The sequence below is a fragment of the Saimiri boliviensis genome, chromosome 8, assembly GCF_048565385.1.
Source record: "Saimiri boliviensis isolate mSaiBol1 chromosome 8, mSaiBol1.pri, whole genome shotgun sequence".
In the NCBI taxonomy this organism is placed as follows: domain Eukaryota; kingdom Metazoa; phylum Chordata; class Mammalia; order Primates; family Cebidae; genus Saimiri; species Saimiri boliviensis.
In genome coordinates, this window is record NC_133456.1 from 14,156,004 (window position 1) to 14,175,115 (window position 19,112).

Sequence of the window (19,112 nt, forward strand, 5' to 3'; positions counted from 1 at the left end):
GATGCGTTCTGGCGGGCCTGGCTGTGCGAGATCTGGGCTAGTGGCTTTGGCTGCGAACGGATTAGGTCTGATCCGATTAGAGCCTGGGCCGTCGGCTTCGCCCCCTTGCCAGCCTCTGCCAACGCCCGCCCCTCCCTCATGGAGACCCGGAGACCTCCCCGAGAGCCTTCCCGCCCGGAACAGGGGGTTGGTGCAGAAATCCGAGAGGCTCAGTGCGCCCCGGGCCTGGCTCGTTTCCACAGTGGGGGCTCGTGCTTCCGCCCCCTGCCGCTCTTCCGAGCCCCGCCCCGACCCTGCGGGTATCCGGGCCCGCGACGTCCCCGCCTCCGTGCTCGCCGCGTGGCGGGTGGGTTCCTCCGGGTCGGGGCCCCCCGCCTGTTCACCGGGAACTGGACCGTGGCCCCACCCCTCAGGTCTCCCGCCGGTGCACCTGTCGCCTAACGCCGCGCGCCGCGCCGTGCGCCTGCCCTGCGCTCCCCGTCTGTGTGTCTCCGCGTTCCCAGCGAGGGGTCTGTCTGTCCCCCTCGCAGGCGGACCGAGGGGCCGGCGTCAGCGCTACGTGCGGCGGGGCGGGCGCGGCGGGCGGGGTGAGGGCGGCGCTGAGCGCAGCGGCGGCAGCGGCGGCGCGGGAGGCGGGGAGGCGCGGCGCGCCGGGGACAGCGGCGGACGGCGGCGGCGGCATGCGGCTCCTCGCGCTGCCCATCGTGGGCTGAGGCGGCCGCAGCACGGGCAGGAGGCGCGGCGGCCGGGCGAGCGGAGGGCGCAGCCAGCCGGGCGGACCGCGGACAGCGGTCGGGGCGCCGCGCCATGGGCCGAGCCGGGGGCGGGAGCCCGGGCCGGGGGCCGCCGCCACTGCTGCTGCTGCTGGGGGCCGCTCTGGTCCTGGCTTCTGGGGCCGTGCCGGGTAGGTACGACTGCGCCCGGGACCCCCGCGGCTCTTGCGCCCCACCTAGGGCCGGGGTCCCGCTGGCTGCGGGGACAGGTGGAGCCGCGAGCTGTGGCAAGGAGGCGGGACACCGCCTGACAGCGGCCAGGTGGGGCAAGGGTCGCGGGAGGTGGCGAGGGTCCGGGGGAGGCCGACCCGGGTGGGGGTAACTGGGACCCCAGCGCGCGCGCCGCGGTGCGGGCTGGGGGCGGGGCCAGGGGCGGGGCAGGGGCGGGGCCTTAGGGTGAGACTTCGGGGCGGGACCTGGAGCTGAGGGAGGGCGCCTGTGGACGCGGCTCAGGGCAGGTCCCCGAGGGTGAGACTTCTGGGTGGGCCGAGTTGGGGGCCGCCCTGGCCCGGCTCTTCCGATGGCGAGCAGGTCGGGCGGGGCCCGAGCCGCGAGGCGTTGGGCGGAGTGTGATGCTGGGCTCGGGGACTGACTCGGGACGGGGCTTAGAGGTGCGGCGTGGCCGGGGCCACCCTGGGGCGGTGGGGTCTGAGGGCGGCTGGGTCTGGGTTGACCGAGTCTAGGAGAGCGGGCCGGGCCGGGGCTCGAGGGCTCCCCCGCGCGCCGCCCTGACACCCCGCCCCTCACCCTCCCGCACGCAGCGCGTGAGGCGGGCAGCGCTGTCGAGGCCGAAGAGCTGATGAAGGGCAGCCCGGCGTGGGAGCCGCGTGCCAACGACACGCGGGAGGAAGCCGGCCCGCCAGCGGCTGGAGAAGATGAGGCGTCGTGGACGGCACCCGGCGGCGAGCTGGCCGGGCCAGAGGAGGCGCTGCAGGCGTCGACTGCGGTGACCGGCACCGCCTGGCTAGAGGCTGACAGCCCAGGCCTGAGCGGAGTGACCGCAGAGGCGGGCAGCGGCGATGTCCAGGCCCTTCCAGCCACGCTCCAGGCTCCCCACGAGGCCCTCGGGCAGTCATCCATGCCCCCTGCCACTCCTGAGGCTACAGAGGCCAGTGGGCCACCCTCCCACACTCCTGGCAACAAGCTGAGCCAAGCTTCTGAACTCCCCAAGGAGAGCCCCTTGGAGGTTTGGCTGAACCTAGGGGGCAGCACACCTGACCCTCAAGGGCCAGAGCCCACTTACCCCTTTCAGGGCACCCTGGAGCCCCAACCGGCATCAGATATAATTGATATCGACTACTTCGAAGGATTGGATGGTGAGGGTCGTGGTGCAGACCTGGGGAGCTTCCCAGGATCACCAGGAACCTCAGAGAACCACCCTGATACTGAGGGAGAGACCCCTTCCTGGAGCCTGCTTGACTTATACGATGATTTCACCCCCTTTGATGAATCTGATTTCTACCCCACCACATCCTTTTATGATGACTTGGATGAAGAGGAGGAGGAAGAGGAGGATGACAAAGATGCAGTAGGAGGTGGTGACCTAGAAGATGAAAATGAGCTTCTCGTGCCCACTGGGAAGCCTGGTCTGGGGCCCGGGACAGGCCAGCCCACCAGTCGGTGGCATGCCATCCCTCCACAGCACACTCTGGGGTTGGTCCCTGGCAGCAGCATTGCCCTCAGGCCCCGCCCAGGAGAGCCAGGAAGAGACCTAGTCTCCAGTGAAAATGGCACTGAGTGCCGCAGTGGCTTTGTGCGGCAAAACGGCTCCTGCCGGTCAGTGTGCGACCTCTTCCCAAGTTACTGTCACAATGGCGGCCAGTGCTACCTGGTGGAGAACATAGGGGCCTTCTGCAGGTAAGGGCATGGCAGGCAGGTGCATAGGGGCGCTGAAGAGCGTACGTGAGGCCAACTCAGCAGAGGGCCATGTGACAGGCGCAACTTGCAAGAGATTGTACAGTCTCAGGATTCCCAGGTCGAGAAATGTTCACTCAGGCTTCTACAGAATTACTTCGTAAAATGCACTTCCTGTGACCTTATCACTAGGAGAGGTTCCTCAGATGTAAGATTATGTCTTTCTTCTGGGTGTTGTGTCCTTATCCAAACCCTCAATTAAAAGGGCAAAATGAAGGGACTTCTTGAAGAGTTTTGGAAAGAGGCCTTTGCTGGGTTGAGGGATGTTTGCTGGAGAGTTCCAACAGTACTAGTGAGAGGGCTAGGCCCATAAACCTACTCTGTGGGATGAAGACGGTTGCTGAACGCTGGTCCACGTCTTGTGTATGGTGGGAGGAGGGCTCAGTTCCCCAGAAGGGATGTGGGCATGTAAACTCAAAAAGGAGGACCTTCTTGGGAACAGACCCCAAAATGCAGCCACTCCCACAGGTAAAATCAAGCTTAGACACTTCAAATTGCAGATATGGGAGTGTTCCTTGACTTTGGAAGGTGGCTTTTTTCTCTCTATATTGATGTGTGTCTGCCTTGGGATATCAAATCCATAATCCTTTTAAAGACTCAGAATTTAGTTTCCCAAAGGGCATCATCTGCAGCTCATCAGTAATTATCCTATTCACCTCACTCTTGGGAACTGCCCTCACACTGAAGTATTTAACTTGCTGGAGAGCTTGCAGCCTGATTCTGGAAGAATCCCGCATTGGGGTGATCAGGTGATTTGCTTGTAAGACCATAGAAACAGAGTGCAGCCCTCAGACTCCTTTGAGGGTTGTCGCCATTGTCCCTGGGTGGAGTATTTCTGTCATCTGAGTGTCTCTTTTTTAATTTTTAGCAGGACGAGTTTTCACCATATTGGCCAGGCTAGTCTCTAACTCCTGATCTCAAGTCATCTGCCCACCTCAGCCTCTCAAAGTGCTGGGATGACAGGTGTGAGCCACCGTGCCCGGCCAGGATGTATCTTTTAAAAAGTGTCATTCTTCATGCTTCTTGTTCTTGTTCCTTCAGCAGGCATATGAAGAATTCAAGTTCCTTAGGTCTTGATGTACTGATAGGAGAATAACATATAGAAAGCAAAGAGCATTTTTTGGCATTGAAAATTGAGTTCCAGTTTCTTTCTATGAAGTTCTCCTTTTCTTTTATTTTTTCTTTTCTTTTCTTTTCTTTTCTTTTTTTTTTTTTTGAGATGGAGTTTTATTCTTTTTGCCCAGGCTGGAGTGCAATGGTGCAATCTCGGCTCACCACAACCTCCGCCTCCCGGGTTCAAGTGATTCTCCTGCCTCAGCCTCCAGAGTAGCTGGGATTACAGGCATGTGCCACCATGCCTGGCTAATTTTGTATTTTTAGTAGAGGCGGGGTTTCTCCATGTTGGACAGTCTGGTCTTGAACTCCTGACCTCAGGTGAATCTTCTGCCTCAGCCTCCCAAAGTGCTGAGATTATAGGCATGAGCCACTGTGCCTGACCTGGAGTTCTTTTTTATAAATGGTCATGACATTAGGGTCACTCATAGGATGTGACCACACAGTTCTCAGAGTTGTCCAGCCATTGCTAAAAGGAAGTACTATGATTAAGACGTTATAGCAATTTTTTTTTAAAAAAAAGGAAGTATGGCAATAAATTAACTTGCCACTGATTAAGAGCTACCAGAAATATGGGGAATTTTGCTGTGATTTTGCTCAGTTTGGGGGACTATAGTGATGATTTCAGCCCGGGGGCTGTGGAATCTCTGCAAAATCATCAGCTTTCATTCTATTGGAGGCCTGGAATTTTACCTTCAAAGTGAACTCCCCGTAATACTATGAAATTTGGAGCCCTTGCTGCCTGTAGAGAGCTGTAAAAGTTCCCAGAATCTCCTGGAGCAATCAGGAAATTCCCAAGCAGAAGAATAAGATTGTCTTCCTCACTAAGCTACATGGTTCTGCCAGCCATGGGTCTGCCAGCCTCTCACTGCCTCACAAGGTCATCTCCACGTGTCCACTCCAGTTCCCCTCACTTAGCTTCCATCCCAGGGTCACATTCGGGCCTCCCAACCAGATTCCTCCTCTGGCTGTGTACACTCAGGCCGGGCCACGGCTTGAAAACTATTTTTGCATTCCACTCACAGGAGACTGCTGAGCCTTTGGTTGCAGACTGCAGCATGCCTTTGTCTCTGTCACCCTGACCCACTGCAGGGAAACAAGCAAAGCTGTGGCGGAACTTCTAGAACACCGGGGTAGAGGGCCCCACTTAGAGGGGTCTGCATTCCCTAGCAACCTCAAACAGATAGCCTCCCCATGGCGGCATAGGCTCAGTTGGAAAACAAAGAATTTCTTGCTAGTCCTGTCTCCCCACCCTATTCTAGATGCAGAGTAGCCAATTCTCTTGTGCATAACTTCCCCATTTCTGGACCCCTTTCTCTTGTCTGTCGTTCACCCTGAGGTTCATGTCCTCCCTCCTTTGCCTGCCTCTGTATCCTTCCACATCTTTCCTCTTTGAAGCAGCCTGGTTCCCATGGAAACAGCCATGTCATTGGAAGAGTTGGAGCCTGGGAATGTCCCCAAGGGCAGGAGAAAGTCACTCAACAGAAGGACTAAAACCCACCCAGAGGGCTGATTCTCACCATGCTTACATGACAGTTCTCATAGTACTAGGATAGGGAGCTTCAGGGGCAGAACATGGGGGGCTCCCGCGAGAGAAGAATCTACATCCATCTTTCTGTTTGTCCTTGTCTGTCACTTCCTAATTTTTTGGTGTCTGCTTAGCTACATGAACTGGGTGGGACTCCAAAACCGCAAGATAGGTTTGCATGTGCAGGGCAGGTCCTGGGACTTTGTAGTCGTAGCTCTTATTCCTCTTGTTTTTCATCAGTCTTTCACGCAAAGCCCAGGGCAGGGAGAGGCCTGAGAGGATCCTGTTGGTGTCTTCATTGAGGCTGCACAGCAGAAGACCAGATTCCCTTCCCTTCTTGGTCACTTGGCAGTCAGAGAACTTTGACCAGTTCACTCAGTTTCCCTATACCTCGGTTACCTCATTTATATCACAGGCCTCAGAGCTCCCTGACCCACTTCATAGAATGGTTGTAAAGATGGGAACTGTGACACCAGCTCTGAGGTCTGCAGATTTCAGAGCACTGCAGTTCCTCAAGATGGCCTTAGGAACAGGCTATGGAGATGGGTGTCCGGGTCAGGGCCCAGGCCCTTGCTGGGGCCGTGGCTGCCTGCTCCATCGCCACAGTCTCTCCATGTCGCTGCTGCAGGTGCAACACGCAGGACTACATCTGGCACAAAGGGATGCGCTGCGAGTCCATCATCACCGACTTCCAGGTGATGTGTGTGGCCGTGGGCTCAGCCGCCCTTGTCCTGCTCCTGCTCTTCATGATGACAGTGTTCTTTGCCAAGAAGCTCTACCTGCTCAAGACGGAGAATACCAAGCTGCGTAGGACCAAGTGAGTCTATGTCAGCCACCCAGTCTACCCAGGTTGGGGTGTGGGGGGCATCCCAACCCTGTGCCCCAACCCTCCAACTGATCCAAGGATTTGTCATGAGAGTTTCTGGCACCTGTGCTCCATTCCCAGCTGTTTGGCCCATGCTAAAGATTCACCCAGGCCCATCCATTCCCACACAGAATGTGCTGGAGCTGCAGCAGATGTTAAGCCTCTGTGGCACACTGCCACTGGCCAGCAGCTCTCCCAAAAGCCTGTCCTGGGCATCTAAGAGCCTGCTCTGGAAAAGGCAGCCAGCATGTAGCTATTCCTGCTCTAGTCCCAAGTAAGTTACTCAGTCTGCCCACCTGCCTGAGGCTCTTCCCTGCACTGTGGCAGCCAGCAGCCAGTGCGAGATTTCATTCACAATTCTGCATAGAGGAACTCCATCTCCCTCACATCGGTCACCCAAAACCAGCTCCTTCCCAGTAAATGCTGAGGAGAAAGGGTTTATTTAGCACCACACTGCATCGCTTTTTGAAAGCTAGTCAAGCCTGTATCCAATCAGAAGTGCAAGGAACTCAAGAAAATCCTCTTTTCCTCTCCTGAATAGAACATGTGGAGAGAACTAGGGTTAACTTCCTCTACTGTGGATCTTAAGGGCCATAGGGGATGTAGAATCTTATTTCGGCTCTTCCCTTAGCAAAGCAGTGACTGTTGTGTGCATGTGAGAATCAACATGTGTTTGCCTTTAAGCCCATGCCTTGAACACTTAGATGTGACCTTACACGCTATGAGAGAATTGCTCCTATTACTAAGCAAAGTTAGAAAACGTTTTGGAAGTGTCACAGGAGTCACAAAAGGGAGATTGGCGTTCAGCTTCCTTGGGACCCCAGAGACAATTTATGCAGAACTGCCCCCACTTCCCTTTCAACCTGTTGCCCCATTAATCCCCCTCCCCTTGACCTGAGACTCCCTCTAAAGAATGTGACTGAAGGACTTTCCCTGGGTCCTGGGAAAAGGACAAAACACCATCTGTTGCTCCTTTGCTGGGTAGACTCACGCAATGTACAGATGCCAGCGGCTCTCTGCAGCCTTTCAGCTAACCGCCCTGGGGCTGGAAGGGCCTCTCCATTGTGCCTGTGCACTGAGGCAGGCTCATCTACGCACGTGATCACTCCAGAGAGACACAGTCCTGGACCCCTGGCTCCTCACGCCTGCACCAAGGGGGTGGGTGAGCAGGAGTATGCCGAGGGCAGGAGGTGGGACTGCCTCAATCAGGGCAGCTGCTGATGAGGATGGGGGAGAGAAAGGAGCAGCAGCCAAGGCAGTGGAGAAGCAAGAGCTGAGGCCAGGGCCAGGACCCTATTCTAGGGCTTTCTGTTCTAGCCAGCCCTGTGTTTTTCACAGAGCATGGCCCTCTCGTTTCTCTGCATGCCCTCTTTCTTTCCCAAGGCTGGTTACTGCTTTGATGGTGTGACATGTACCTGGTGCACTACAGATACTGCTGTAATTTATTGATTCTAAGATATACCTCTTTTCCCCCACATATTACCATCTCTGAAATTGGATTGTGTCTTACAATCACTGGCATCTTTTTTTTTAATTGTCTCACTATGTTACCCAGGGTGATCTTGAACCCCTGGGCTCAAGTGATCCTTCTACCTCAGCCTCCCAAATAGCTGTGATTACAGGCATGCACCACTGTGCCCAGCCACTGACATCTTATAATCACTACTGGCCACATGGTAGCCATGATGTAGTTGTAATAGCCTGGCATGCACAAATGGGTTCCTAGCTGTTCATATTGTTTTCAGTCCCTTATCTAAAGTCTAAATGAATACTTCAATTATATCAGAAAAGCTCGGCTGGGTGCAGTGAGCTGAGATCATGCCACTGCACTCCAGCCTGGCAACAGAGCCAGAGTCCGCCTCAAAAAAAAAAAAAAAAGATAATCCACGGCATTTGATGAAATATAGTATTTGGCCAGGTGCAGTAGTTCACACCTGTAATCCTAACATTTTGGGGAGGCTGAGGCAGGCGGATTATTTGAGCTCAGGAGTTCAAGATCAGCCTGAGCAACATGGTAAAACCACATCTCTATAAAAGATACAAAAATTACCTGGGCATGGTGACACACACCTGTAGTCCTAGCTACTTGGGAGGCTGATGTACAAAGATTACTTGAGCCCAGGAGGTTGAGGCTGCAGTGAGCTATGTTTGTGCCACTGCACTCAAGCCTGGGCAACAAAGTGAGACCCTGTCTCAAAAAAAACCAACCAATCAAAAAAAGAAATAAGAAAAGGCTTTATAAACCGATAACCAGCATCAGGCACAGTTCTGCACTTATCAACAAAATTTAAAATAGTTTTTTAAAAAAGAAAGAAATACGCCGGGCGCGGTGGCTCAAGCTTGTAATCCCAGCACTTTGGGAGGCCGAGGTGGGTGGATCACGAGGTCAAGAGATCGAGACCATCCTGGTCAACATGGTGAAACCCCGTCTCTACTAAAAAATACAAAAAATTAGCTGGGCATGGTGGCACGTGCCTGTAATCCCAGCTACTCAGGAGGCTGAGGCAGGAGAATTGCCTGAACCCAGGAGGCGGAGGTTGCGGTGAGCCGAGATCGCGCCATTGCACTCCAGCCTGGGTAACAAGAGCGAAACTCCGTCTCAAAAAAAAAAAAAAAAAAAAAAAGAAAGAAATACAGCATTTTGTTTGTTTTGTTTTTTTGAGATGGAGCCTCGCTCTGTCGCCCTGGCTGGAGTGCAGTGGTACGATCTCAGTTCATTGCAACCTTTGCCTCCCAGGTTCAAGAGATTCTCCTGCCTCAGCCTCCCAAGTAGCTGAGATTGCACGCATGCACCACCACACCCAGCTAATTTTTGTATTTTTAGTAGAGATGGGGTTTCACCATGTTGGTCAGACTAATCTCAAACTCCTGACCTCAAGTGATCTGCTTCCCCATAGCCTCCCAAAGTTCTGGGATTATAGGCATGAGCCTCTGCACCTGGTGAAAATACAGTATTTGATCCAGAAGCTGAGACAGAGCTACCATTGTCATGTTTTGCCGTGATTATTTCACTTACATTTTTCCTTCTCTCTTCTCTCCTAACCAGCAAATTCCGGACCCCATCTGAGCTCCACAATGATAACTTCTCCCTCTCCACCATTGCTGAGGGCTCTCACCCAAATGTAAGGAAACTTTGCAACACTCCCCGTACCTCCTCCCCCCATGCCCGTGCCTTGGCTCACTATGATAACGTTATCTGTCAGGTAACTTGTCTTTTTCACATCTCTCCTCTTATGCATGCTTTGGCTCCTGGCGCATGTCTGGTGTGTTTTAGAGTATAAAATCCCCAGAGAGCTCTGGAGGTCAGCCTAGGGAAACTGGGTTGGGCAGTGAAGGCGAGAATAAGCACTTGATGGTGTATCACTTCTCTGACAAGCAGAATTATAGATAGAAAAGGTCTTTTTAAAATTTTTGTAGAGATGAGGACTCACTGTGTTGCCTAGGCTGGTCTTGAACTCCTGGCCTCAAGTGATCTTCCTGCCTCAGCCTCCTTAAGTGCTACGATTATAGGTGTCAGCCACCTGCCTGGCTGAGAAGATCTTTTTCTAGAATTACTCGTAATTTTTAGCTTCATCTATGCTTTAAAAGTCTGATTATTGTCTTAGTTTCCATGTCAAGGAGAAAGACTCTGCTTTCATTGCTGGGTAATTTCATGATAGTCAGTGAAGCAAATGGTGGTTGCTCTTTGGGATGGGTGGAAAGACCTCTGGGTCCTTGGGGCTATTTGAGGACCCTAAGAATTGGCAGGGCCAAGGCCCAGAAACAAAGCACTGGCAGCGCCATAAGTCTAGGAGTAATCCTGTTCTTAGGAGGATGGGCTTATAAATATCAGCTGAAATCCAATAAAAGATCCCAACAAGCCGGGCGCGGTGGCTCAAGCCTGTAATCCCAGCACTTTGGGAGGCCGAGGCGGGTGGATCACGAGGTCGAGAGATCGAGACCATCCTGGTCAACATGGTGAAACCCCGTTTCTACTAAAGATACAAAAAATTAGCTGGGCATGGTGGCACGAGCCTGTAATCCCAGCTACTCAGGAGGCTGAGGCAGAATTGCCTGAGCCCAGGAGGCGGAGGTTGCGGTGAGCCGAGATCGCGCCATTACACTCCAGCCTGGGTAACAAGAGCGAAACTCCGTCTCAAAAAAAAAAAAAAAAAAAAAAAAAAAAAGATCCCAACAGACCATTTTCTTTTCTTTTTCTTTTTTTTTTTTTTTGAGATGGAGTTTCACTCTTGTTACCCAGGCTGGAGTGCAATGGCGCGATCTCGGCTCACCGCAACCTCCGCCTCCTGGGTTCAGGCAATTCTGCCTCAGCCTCCTGAGTAGCTGGGATTACAGGCACGTGCCACCATGCCCAGCTAATTTTTTGTATTTTTAGTAGAGACGGGGTTTCACCATGTTGACCAGGATGGTCTCGATCTCTCGACCTCGTGATCCACCCGCCTCGGCCTCCCAAAGTGCTGGGATTACAGGCTTGAGCCACCGCGCCCGGCCCAACAGATCATTTTCTAAAGACCCTGGCCTACTGTATTGGCTGGATTAGACTGACCAGTAAAATACTAGATACTATCAGAGAGAATTTTGAAAACAAGACAGAAACCATCTAAACCCCAAATCAGGCCACATTCAAATCCTAGAATTCTATATATCATGCAGGTTCCATACTTCAAGATATATGCATTTTATACAGATTATTATATATATGCATTTTACACAGATTATTATACAAGGAAGCCAAACTGAGACTTGAGACTGAAGCAGTGGAGTTTAAGAGGAAAGTTAGGAGAAGTTCTTAGAAATCATGGACCATAGGGTGTCAGACCTCACAGGGGTCTCAGCAATCTAGACCAATACTGTCCAGTGGAACTTCTGTGAAATAGAAACATTCTGTATCTGCTCTGTCTCCTACAACCACCACTGGCCACTTGCAGCTGTAGAGCTCTTAGAAGGTAGTTAGTGCCACCATAGAACACAGTGCACACCTGTACTCCCAGGCTCAGGTGATACCCCTTGCCTCAGCCTCCTGAATCGCTAGGACTGCAGGCATGTGCCTGGCTAATTATTTTAACACTTGTAAAGACAGGGTTTCACCATGTTGCCCAGGCTGGTCTCAAACTCCCGGGCTCAGGTGATCCTCCCCGCTCAGCCTCTAAAGTGTTGGGATTACAGATGTGAGCTACCATGTCTGGCCTTCTTTTAATGGGGAAATTGCGACCCCAGAAGAGGGAAGAGAGAATAAGAGTAAATGTGGCCTAATTTACAAAAACACAGAATAGGAAATCTTGGCCTGGTAGAAGAGAAGTAAATGGGTGAATTTAAATGTGAAACAAAAGAGGTCAACTTAGGATTTTTTTTTAAGTCTTTGATGTAAAGGGTAGAAAAAGAACAGATTATTTCACTTGGTGTGCATCAAGATACAACAAATAAGGTCAAGATGAACATCATAACCAAGGAAACATGATGTCTTGTAAACGCCAAGATTGGTCACCATGATAATCAACCCACAGAGATGCAGTCACCCTGAGGGCAGGACAGAGTCTCACTCTTCTCAATGAGCACTTTATCCCACCCTCTGTAGTAACATGCACACAGTCAGCACTTACTGAATACTAGTGAGTGATGGCCTGCCACGGGAGCTCTCGGTTCCACTGGCCGATCTGCCATTCTACAGATGGCAGCAGGTCCGCCAGGAAGGGAGCTCCTCCAGTCAGCATGGTCATTGTCCACGGTTGGTTCCTCCTCCCACTCTGCTTGACAGAATGCAAGCGTCCTTGGGAAAGTTTCTGACCCTTGTGTTTCTGGTACCACAGCTTCAGACACCTTTCCTCTTCTTGGAGGAAGAAAAGAAAGAGCTTCTCTTGGAGGGCTTGGATACACAGCCGGTGCAAAGGTTTCCTGTTCTTGGCTGATCCAGCTTTGTGGAAAATGAGGCTTTTGTACATGAATGCCACTGAGCCTGAGTTCAGAAGGTGGTAGGACTTGAAAATAGCAGAGCAGGGAGTGGTCAGCCATGGGAGGGCGGTGGTCGACTGTGGTGGGTGGGTGGCCACAGGCAGCGGTGATCAAGCCTGGGGCTTGGGGGTCAGCCACAAGCGGGAGGTGAGGGTGTCAGCCATGGTGGGCTCTGCCTGAGAAGGGGTGATGGGGAGGCCAGGGCAGCACTCAAACCATCCTTTAGGAAGCAGCAAGATCAGTCTCTGGTTCTCTCCTGGCTCCCCTTGGATCTTGAGGCTGGTGCCTTTTTTTAATTTTTTTTTTTTTTTTTTTTTTTTTTTTTTTTGAGGTGGAGTTTCGCTCTTGTTGCCCAGGCTGGAGTGCAATGGCACGATGTCGGCTCAACGCAACCTCCGCCTCCTGGGTTCAGGCAATTCTCCTGCCTCAGCCTCCTGAGTAGCTGGGATTACAGGCATGCACCACTATGCCCAGCTAATTTTTTGTATTTTTAGTAGAGATGGGGTTTCACCATGTTGACCAGGATGGTCTCGATCTCTTGACCTCGTGATCCACCCGCCTCGGCCTCCCAAAGTGCTGGGATTACAGGCGTGAGCCACCGCGCCCGGCCAAATTTTTTTTTATTTTTAACCGAATACCCAGACTTCAAGGAGATTGAGGCTGGTGTCTTTCCCTTGGCTTGTACCCCAGGGGACATCACCCTCTCCTCTCTGAAAGCACTATGGGTGTGAGGGATAACTCTCTTATCCAGCAGGGAAGGTACTGGTGGATTTTCTACCTTCATCTCCAATTCTCTCTCCCTCACCTAAAGGTCAGACTTAGTCATGTACAAGATCTTGTGGGCATTGCTGATGAACACGGTTACCACTTGGTTGTTAAGTAAAGCCCTGATCACTGCTGCAGCGGCCACACTGACTGCCTGCAAAGGGTGCCAGCAGCCAGGGAGGGTGAGAAAGCCTCCAGATGAGCCGGGAGGAGAGACGAGGGGCACTGGAGTCCAGCCTGCCACATGGCCTCTCCCCACCCCCAAACTCCTTACTGGTATTGGTGTTCTCTAAAATTTTGGAGAGTTTTATTTATTCTCATCAAGGCGTTATTTCTTCTATGTAAGTAAAATAGATTGAGCAGGCCATTTTCCTACCCTGTTGCAATCATCTCTACCAGCCACACTCCGAAAATACTGCAAACAAAAATGTCTGGGGCTTTGGGCCTGTGACGGCAAAGGGTCAGTGACTGGTGTCTGTGCCGGTGGCACCTCCTTCCTTCCTCCACTCCTCTCTTCCCTCGGGCAGATGTGCGGCTCTGTAGCTGGCAGGCCATAGTCTGAGTCTGTGTGAGTGTCTTGTGTAGCTGAGCAACCAGCCTTGAAGGGAACGTCAGGAGGTGCAGAGTGTAGGAAGCTGCCCGCGCTCCAGGCGCACCGCGTGAATGAAGCCGCCAGAAACCCAGGGTGGCTGCCCCAACACTGGGCTGCCCCGATGGTCCCCACAATGGTGCTGTCGAGGCTGTGGGAGTCACTTGGGTTGTCCTGAAATTTGACGGACCTTCCGGAATTTCAGTTTATTCCTAAGATTTCTCCATTGATGTCCCTGTGCATTTTTTAAAAATCTTTTCCAATTTAAATATTTCTCACTTTCCAGACTCTCCTCTTGTATGTATTTGTTAAAGCACTGACTGCCAACCCTCTTCCAATAGACGTTTGCCTCTGGCCAGTGGGGTTCAGGCCTGAGCCCACATGACCGCTGGGTTGAAGGGTGCCCACATCACTGGGGTTGGATGCTGGGAGCAGGGGCCTACAGTGGTTCCTAGAAACTTATGCCAGATGTTGGTCCAGCTCCTTGTGATAAGGTACTTCTGTTAAGTCGAAGGCAGTTGGAACTTCTGCTGTGAATTCAGCTACCCTAAGATTAACAGGATCAGACTCTGGAACAAACACCTGGGTTAGGAGAGCCCCATCTTGGTGTAGACATTCCCTCGCCTGTTGTGTTTGTCGGAGGTATTTGGCGTGTCTAATAGCACTGTTTGCATACCTCTGCTCCTTGCTTTTGGGATATGCTTTTTCCATCCCTTGGCCCAGAAGGTAGTTTTCTCATCTGGACCCCATGAACCCTCGAGGGGTCAGATTTTAATCTGGGAGTCCACCTTCATGGCATCAGAGCTCCGAGGCCCGGGTCTGTGAGGAGTCCGCTTTTCTTCACATCATGAGAATGTTTCTGAGCCCCTGTATGTCCCCAAAGAATATGTGATGAAGGAGACGAGGGTGGGAGGTTATCTTGAAAGACATAATGCAAGTTCTATCCTTGTAAGAGGAGAGGTGAGTATGGACCCTCTTGACCTGTTCCAGATTTTAGTGTGATTCAAAGTCCATCCTACCTAGGATAATTACAGCTCAGCTCTCAAGCTTTCACATCCATGGTTCCCCCAAATAGTACAGAAGTACATGAAATAAAAACATGCAGTTCTACTTCACCCCCACTTCCTCTCCATAAAGTACACACGTGTGTGTACACACACACACACACACACACCTGTATCTATATTTTTAAAACATAAATGAGATTTTGCTATGCATATGTTCTACCCCTTACTTATTTTCAATCAGTGTATCATGAAGATCTTTCCATCTCAGAAGACAGACATTTGTGTCACTGCACAGTGTTTTCTGATTCTAAGCAGTGACTGACCGATTCAACTGGCCATGCGTGCTGTGTGCAGCTGCCTTGCCTGATGTCTGCCTCAGTACTCTACGAAGTTCATTTTCTTGTTTTTTTTCTCATTGGAACAAGAAACATGTGTTCCCCTGTCTATAAATCAGGTGTGAAGTCTTTGAAACTCTACTAAATTGTTCTCCTCAATCTGGGCCTCTGGAGAAGCACTGAGTGAGGCTGTGGGCAGCGGGCCGTGGTTTCCGTGTGCACGAAACTTGTGGATGCCCCGGTGTCCTGTGTGTGTAAGCACCATGGAAAGCTTGGGGTCTTTCCCTGCTTTCTTTCTAACCTGTTACTGCTGTAATCTAGTGCTGTTATGGGTCAAACTCGGCAGCAGGAAGCACAGACAAGGCTCACCAGAGTTCTATGGAGAATGCCGTGGTCCTTAAGCATGATGGTCATCTTAAATTTTGGTAGTGGTTGGCCGGGCACAGTGGCTCAAGCCTGTAATCCCAGCACTTTGAGAGGCCGAGGCAGGTGGATCACGAGGTCAAGAGATCGAGACCATCCTCGTCAACATGGTGAAACCCCGTCTCTACTAAAAATATAAAACATTAGCTGGGCATGGTGGCACGTGCCTGTAATCCCAGCTACTCAGGAGGTTGAGGCAGGAGAATTGCCTGAACCCAGGAGGCGGAGGTTGCGGTGAGCCGAGATGGCGCCATTGCACTCCAGTCTGGGTAACAAGAGCAAAACTCCGTCTCAAAAAAAAAAAAAAAAAGTGGTAGTGGTTAAAGCAAGAATGGCCTTAGCTAGCTGGTCAGATTAGGACACTCTCTGCCTTCTTGCCATCCATGAGTCTTGCTGAGTGATTACCCATCCTCTTCCATCAGCAGAGTTCCAAGCACTTACAACAGCTATTTGGGGTACCAGAGAAAGAACTGGGCCCACTGAGTTACACCGGATATATTCCCCTTAGGCGGTCCTAAAGGAAGTGAGTAAAGCAAGAGTTGCCTCAGAAGTTCTCTGAATGTGCAGAATGTAGATTTGCAGGACTACGTGCTAGTGTGGGCTTCCTGGGAACCTTTAAAGGGAAATTCAGGCTGGGCACAGTGGCTCACACCTGTAATCCCAGCACTTTGGGAGGCCGAGGTGGGCAGATCACTTGAGGCCAGGAGTTTGAGACCAGCTTGGCTAACAGGTGAAACCCCATCTCTACTGAAAATGCAAAAGTGAGCTGGGCATGATTGTGAGCACCTATAATCCCAGGTACTGGGGAGACTGAGGCACAAGAATTGCTTGAACCCAAGAAGTTCAAAGTTGCAGTGAGCCGAGATCGTACTCTGGCCTGGGTGATAGAACGAGACTCTGTCTCAAAAATATGTACATACATACATACATAAAATGCAAATTCAGCTCAGGTTCAGGAGCTTGTCAGAGGGAGCTTGTCACAGGGCTGCAGGCAATACCAACATGGCTTATTACGTTAGAATGAGCAGGGCAAATATCACCTTATGCAGAGTGTGGTAAGCCATTAAGGCTGCTAGGCTCATTAGGGCTTGGATTGAGGACATACCTTTTTAGTCAGCATCTTTTGGCAGGTTCAGTTGTGACAATGAGAGGCTGACACATCTTTGACCTCTAGTCAGAGGACATGCGCTTACTGTGGGGAGAGAGGCCCTAGCATAGCCAGGAGCAGGTCTGTGCTTTACCAGTCCTATGCGTACCCTGCTGTATACACTGATGAGACACGTTCCCTGACCAAGACATCTTTGTGAAAGCAAAACTCAGCAGGATGGAGGGCCAGAGGAAGGCCAGGCTCAGCAGGTCCTGCAGAGCTCACCAACACCTGAGGCTATAGAGGCACTTGGGCCAAGTATTGAAAGGGATTCTTTCTTCCCAATCTCTGTCCAAGAGAAAACTTTGCATATGGCCCAAATTAAAGGTATTTGTAAGCTGATTACTGTCAAGTTTTCCTCTCTGCCTAGACATTGCTTTAAAGAACGACTTTCCTAAAAAGTTGCTGCTAATGAGTTACTTTGATTCCTTTTAGTTCATTCAAGTTTGGAGATTTTCCTTTTTTCAGTGATACTTCCTTCAGCCAGACAGAAAAACCTGAGATTATTATTTGATTGCTCTATACATTGTCTCCCCCTGTCAACATTTTTCCTCTTCCAGGATGATCCTAGTGCTCCCCACAAAATCCAGGAAGCTCTCAAGTCCTGCCTGAAAGAGGAGGAGTCATTTAACATCCAGAACTCCATGTCGCCCAAACTTGAGGGTGGCAAAGGTGACCAAGCTGACTTGGATGTGAACTGTCTTCAGAATAATTTAACCTAAAGCAGAAAAAGAAGAGAGAAAGCAGGGGCAGGGAGGGGTGGTTGGGGGAAGAAACATTATCTCCTCTTGTACAGAGTCTATTTCTTGTAACCATTTGTTAAACACTTTTCTTTTTCTGATCTCATGGCATGCTTTGATGTATTTTGTACAGGAGGCAAAAAAAAATTACTTAAAATAAGCAAAGAAACGGAACAGAATTGCATACATTGGGTTGTTTTGTCTGTGCTGTCTATACATTGCTTCTGCTGCTGTGATTTCTAAACCTGTGCTGTTACTCAACTGACTTTTTTTTGTACTTTGACCCACCTTTTTTTGAAATACCAGTAAAAAACAAAGTTCTTGAAATAAAACTTTTTAAAAAGTTCATCGTTCTCTTAGTCATTGTGTCCACTCCTTTGAGTTTGAGTTACCTTCATTGAAGATGTTTGTTTATTTATTTATTTATTTTGAGGTGGAGTCTTGCTCTGGTACCCTGGTACCCAGGCTGGAGTGCAAGGCTCACTGCAGCCTTGACCTCCCCAGCTCAAATGATCCTCCCACCTCAGCCTTCTGAGTAGCTGGGACTACAGGTGCATGCCACCACACCTGGCTAATTTTTAAACTTTTTTAGAGAGGCAGAGTCTCACTGTGTTGCCCAGGCTGGTCCCAAACTCCTGGGCTCAAGTAATCTCTCCCCTCAGCCTCCCAAAGTGCTGGAATTACAGGTGTGAACCACCGCACCCAGCCAAAGATGTATGATTATTTATTTTATTTATTTATTTTTTGAGACAGCGTCTCACTCTGTCGCCCAAGCTGGAGTGCGGCATGATCTCAGCTCGGTGCAACCTCCACCTCCGGGGTTCAAGCAATTCTTATGCCTCAGCTTCCCTAGTAGCTGGGACTACAGATGCATGCCACCATGCCCGGCTAATTTTTGTATTTTTAGAAGAGACAGGGTTTTACCAGGTTGGCCAGGCTGGCAAAGATGTGTATTTAAACGTGTTTGAAATCTCAGAAATGGTCTGTGTGTTCATCTGATTAGGCTATCATGGCAAAATACCACAGGCTGGACGGCTTAAACAACACAAATTAATACCTCATGGTTCCGGAGGCTGAAAGTGCAAGATCAAGGTGCCAACAGAGTTGGTTTCTGATGAAGCCTCTCTTCCTGCCTTGCAAACAGCTGCCTTCTCATTGCGTCCTCACATGGCTTTTCCTCTGTACACATGTGGAAAGAGAAAGAGCTCTGATGTCGGTTCCTGTTCTTACAAGGACACCAATTCTATTGGATTAGGGCCCCTCCTTTATCACCTGTTTAATCTTAATTAGCCCATTATAAGCGGTATCTCCAAATACAGTCACAGTAGAAATTGGGGCTTCAACATATGGATTTTGGGGGAACACAGTTCAGGCTGTAACAGTCTTTGTCACCTGTTATTAAGAATACTCTGGCTGCGCGCGGTGGCTGACGCCTATAATCCCAAAACTTTGGGAGGCCGAGGTGGGTGGATCATGAGGTCAAGAGATTGAGACCAGGCCAGGCATAGTGGCTCACGCCTGTAATACAAGCACTTTGGAGGCCAAGGCAGGCGGATCACCTGAGGTCAGGAGTTCAAGACCAGCCTGACCAACATGGTGAAACCCCATCTTTAAAAAAAAAAGAGAGAGAGATTGAGACCATACTGGCTAACATGGTGAAACCCTGTCTGTACTAAAAATACAAAAATTAGCTGGGCATGGTGGTGTGCATCTGCAGTCCCAGCTACTTGGGAGCCTGAGGCAGGAGAATCACTTGAATCTGGGAGATGGAGGTTGCAGTGAACCGAGATCACACCACTGCACTCCAGCCTGGTGACAGAGCAAGACTCTGTCTCAGAAAAAAGAATACTATTTCAGGCTAGGCATGGTGGCTCATGCCTATAATCCCAGCACTTTGGAAGGCCACAGGGGGATCACCTGAGTCATCAGGAGTTTGAGACTAGCCTGCCCAACAAGGCGAAACC

At 50.9% G+C, this 19,112-nt stretch overlaps 1 protein-coding gene across 3 annotated transcripts; it reads left to right on the forward strand.

Annotated features, from left to right (window-relative positions):
- The first annotated feature begins 638 nt into the window (after positions 1–638).
- Positions 639–17,494, forward strand: CSPG5 (chondroitin sulfate proteoglycan 5). 3 transcript variants are annotated; one of them, XM_039477289.2, is made up of 5 exons: positions 639–904; positions 1,535–2,630; positions 5,957–6,145; positions 9,240–9,396; positions 16,969–17,494. In XM_039477289.2, the coding sequence occupies exons 1-5, from the start codon at positions 808–810 to the stop codon at positions 17,128–17,130; spliced, it is 1,701 nt and encodes a 566-aa protein (XP_039333223.1). In that variant the 5' UTR covers positions 639–807; the 3' UTR covers positions 17,131–17,494. The 3 variants fall into 3 exon arrangements, with proteins under 3 accessions (XP_039333223.1, XP_039333224.1, XP_074260046.1); XM_039477290.2 differs by having other exon boundaries at positions 9,240–9,315; XM_074403945.1 differs by lacking the exon at positions 639–904 and adding an exon at positions 923–1,034.
- Positions 17,495–19,112: the final 1,618 nt, after the last annotated feature.

Bases quoted from the DNA above. Each gene is read 5' to 3' on its own strand.
- CSPG5 (XM_039477289.2), top strand. From the start codon at position 808: ATGGGCCGAGCCGGGGGCGGGAGCCCGGGCCGGGGGCCGCCGCCACTG. The intron at 6,146-9,239 runs GTGAGTCTATGT...TCTCCTAACCAG, and splicing joins ACCAAGCTGCGTAGGACCAA to CAAATTCCGGACCCCATCTG. The intron at 9,397-16,968 runs GTAACTTGTCTT...TTCCTCTTCCAG, and splicing joins ATGATAACGTTATCTGTCAG to GATGATCCTAGTGCTCCCCA.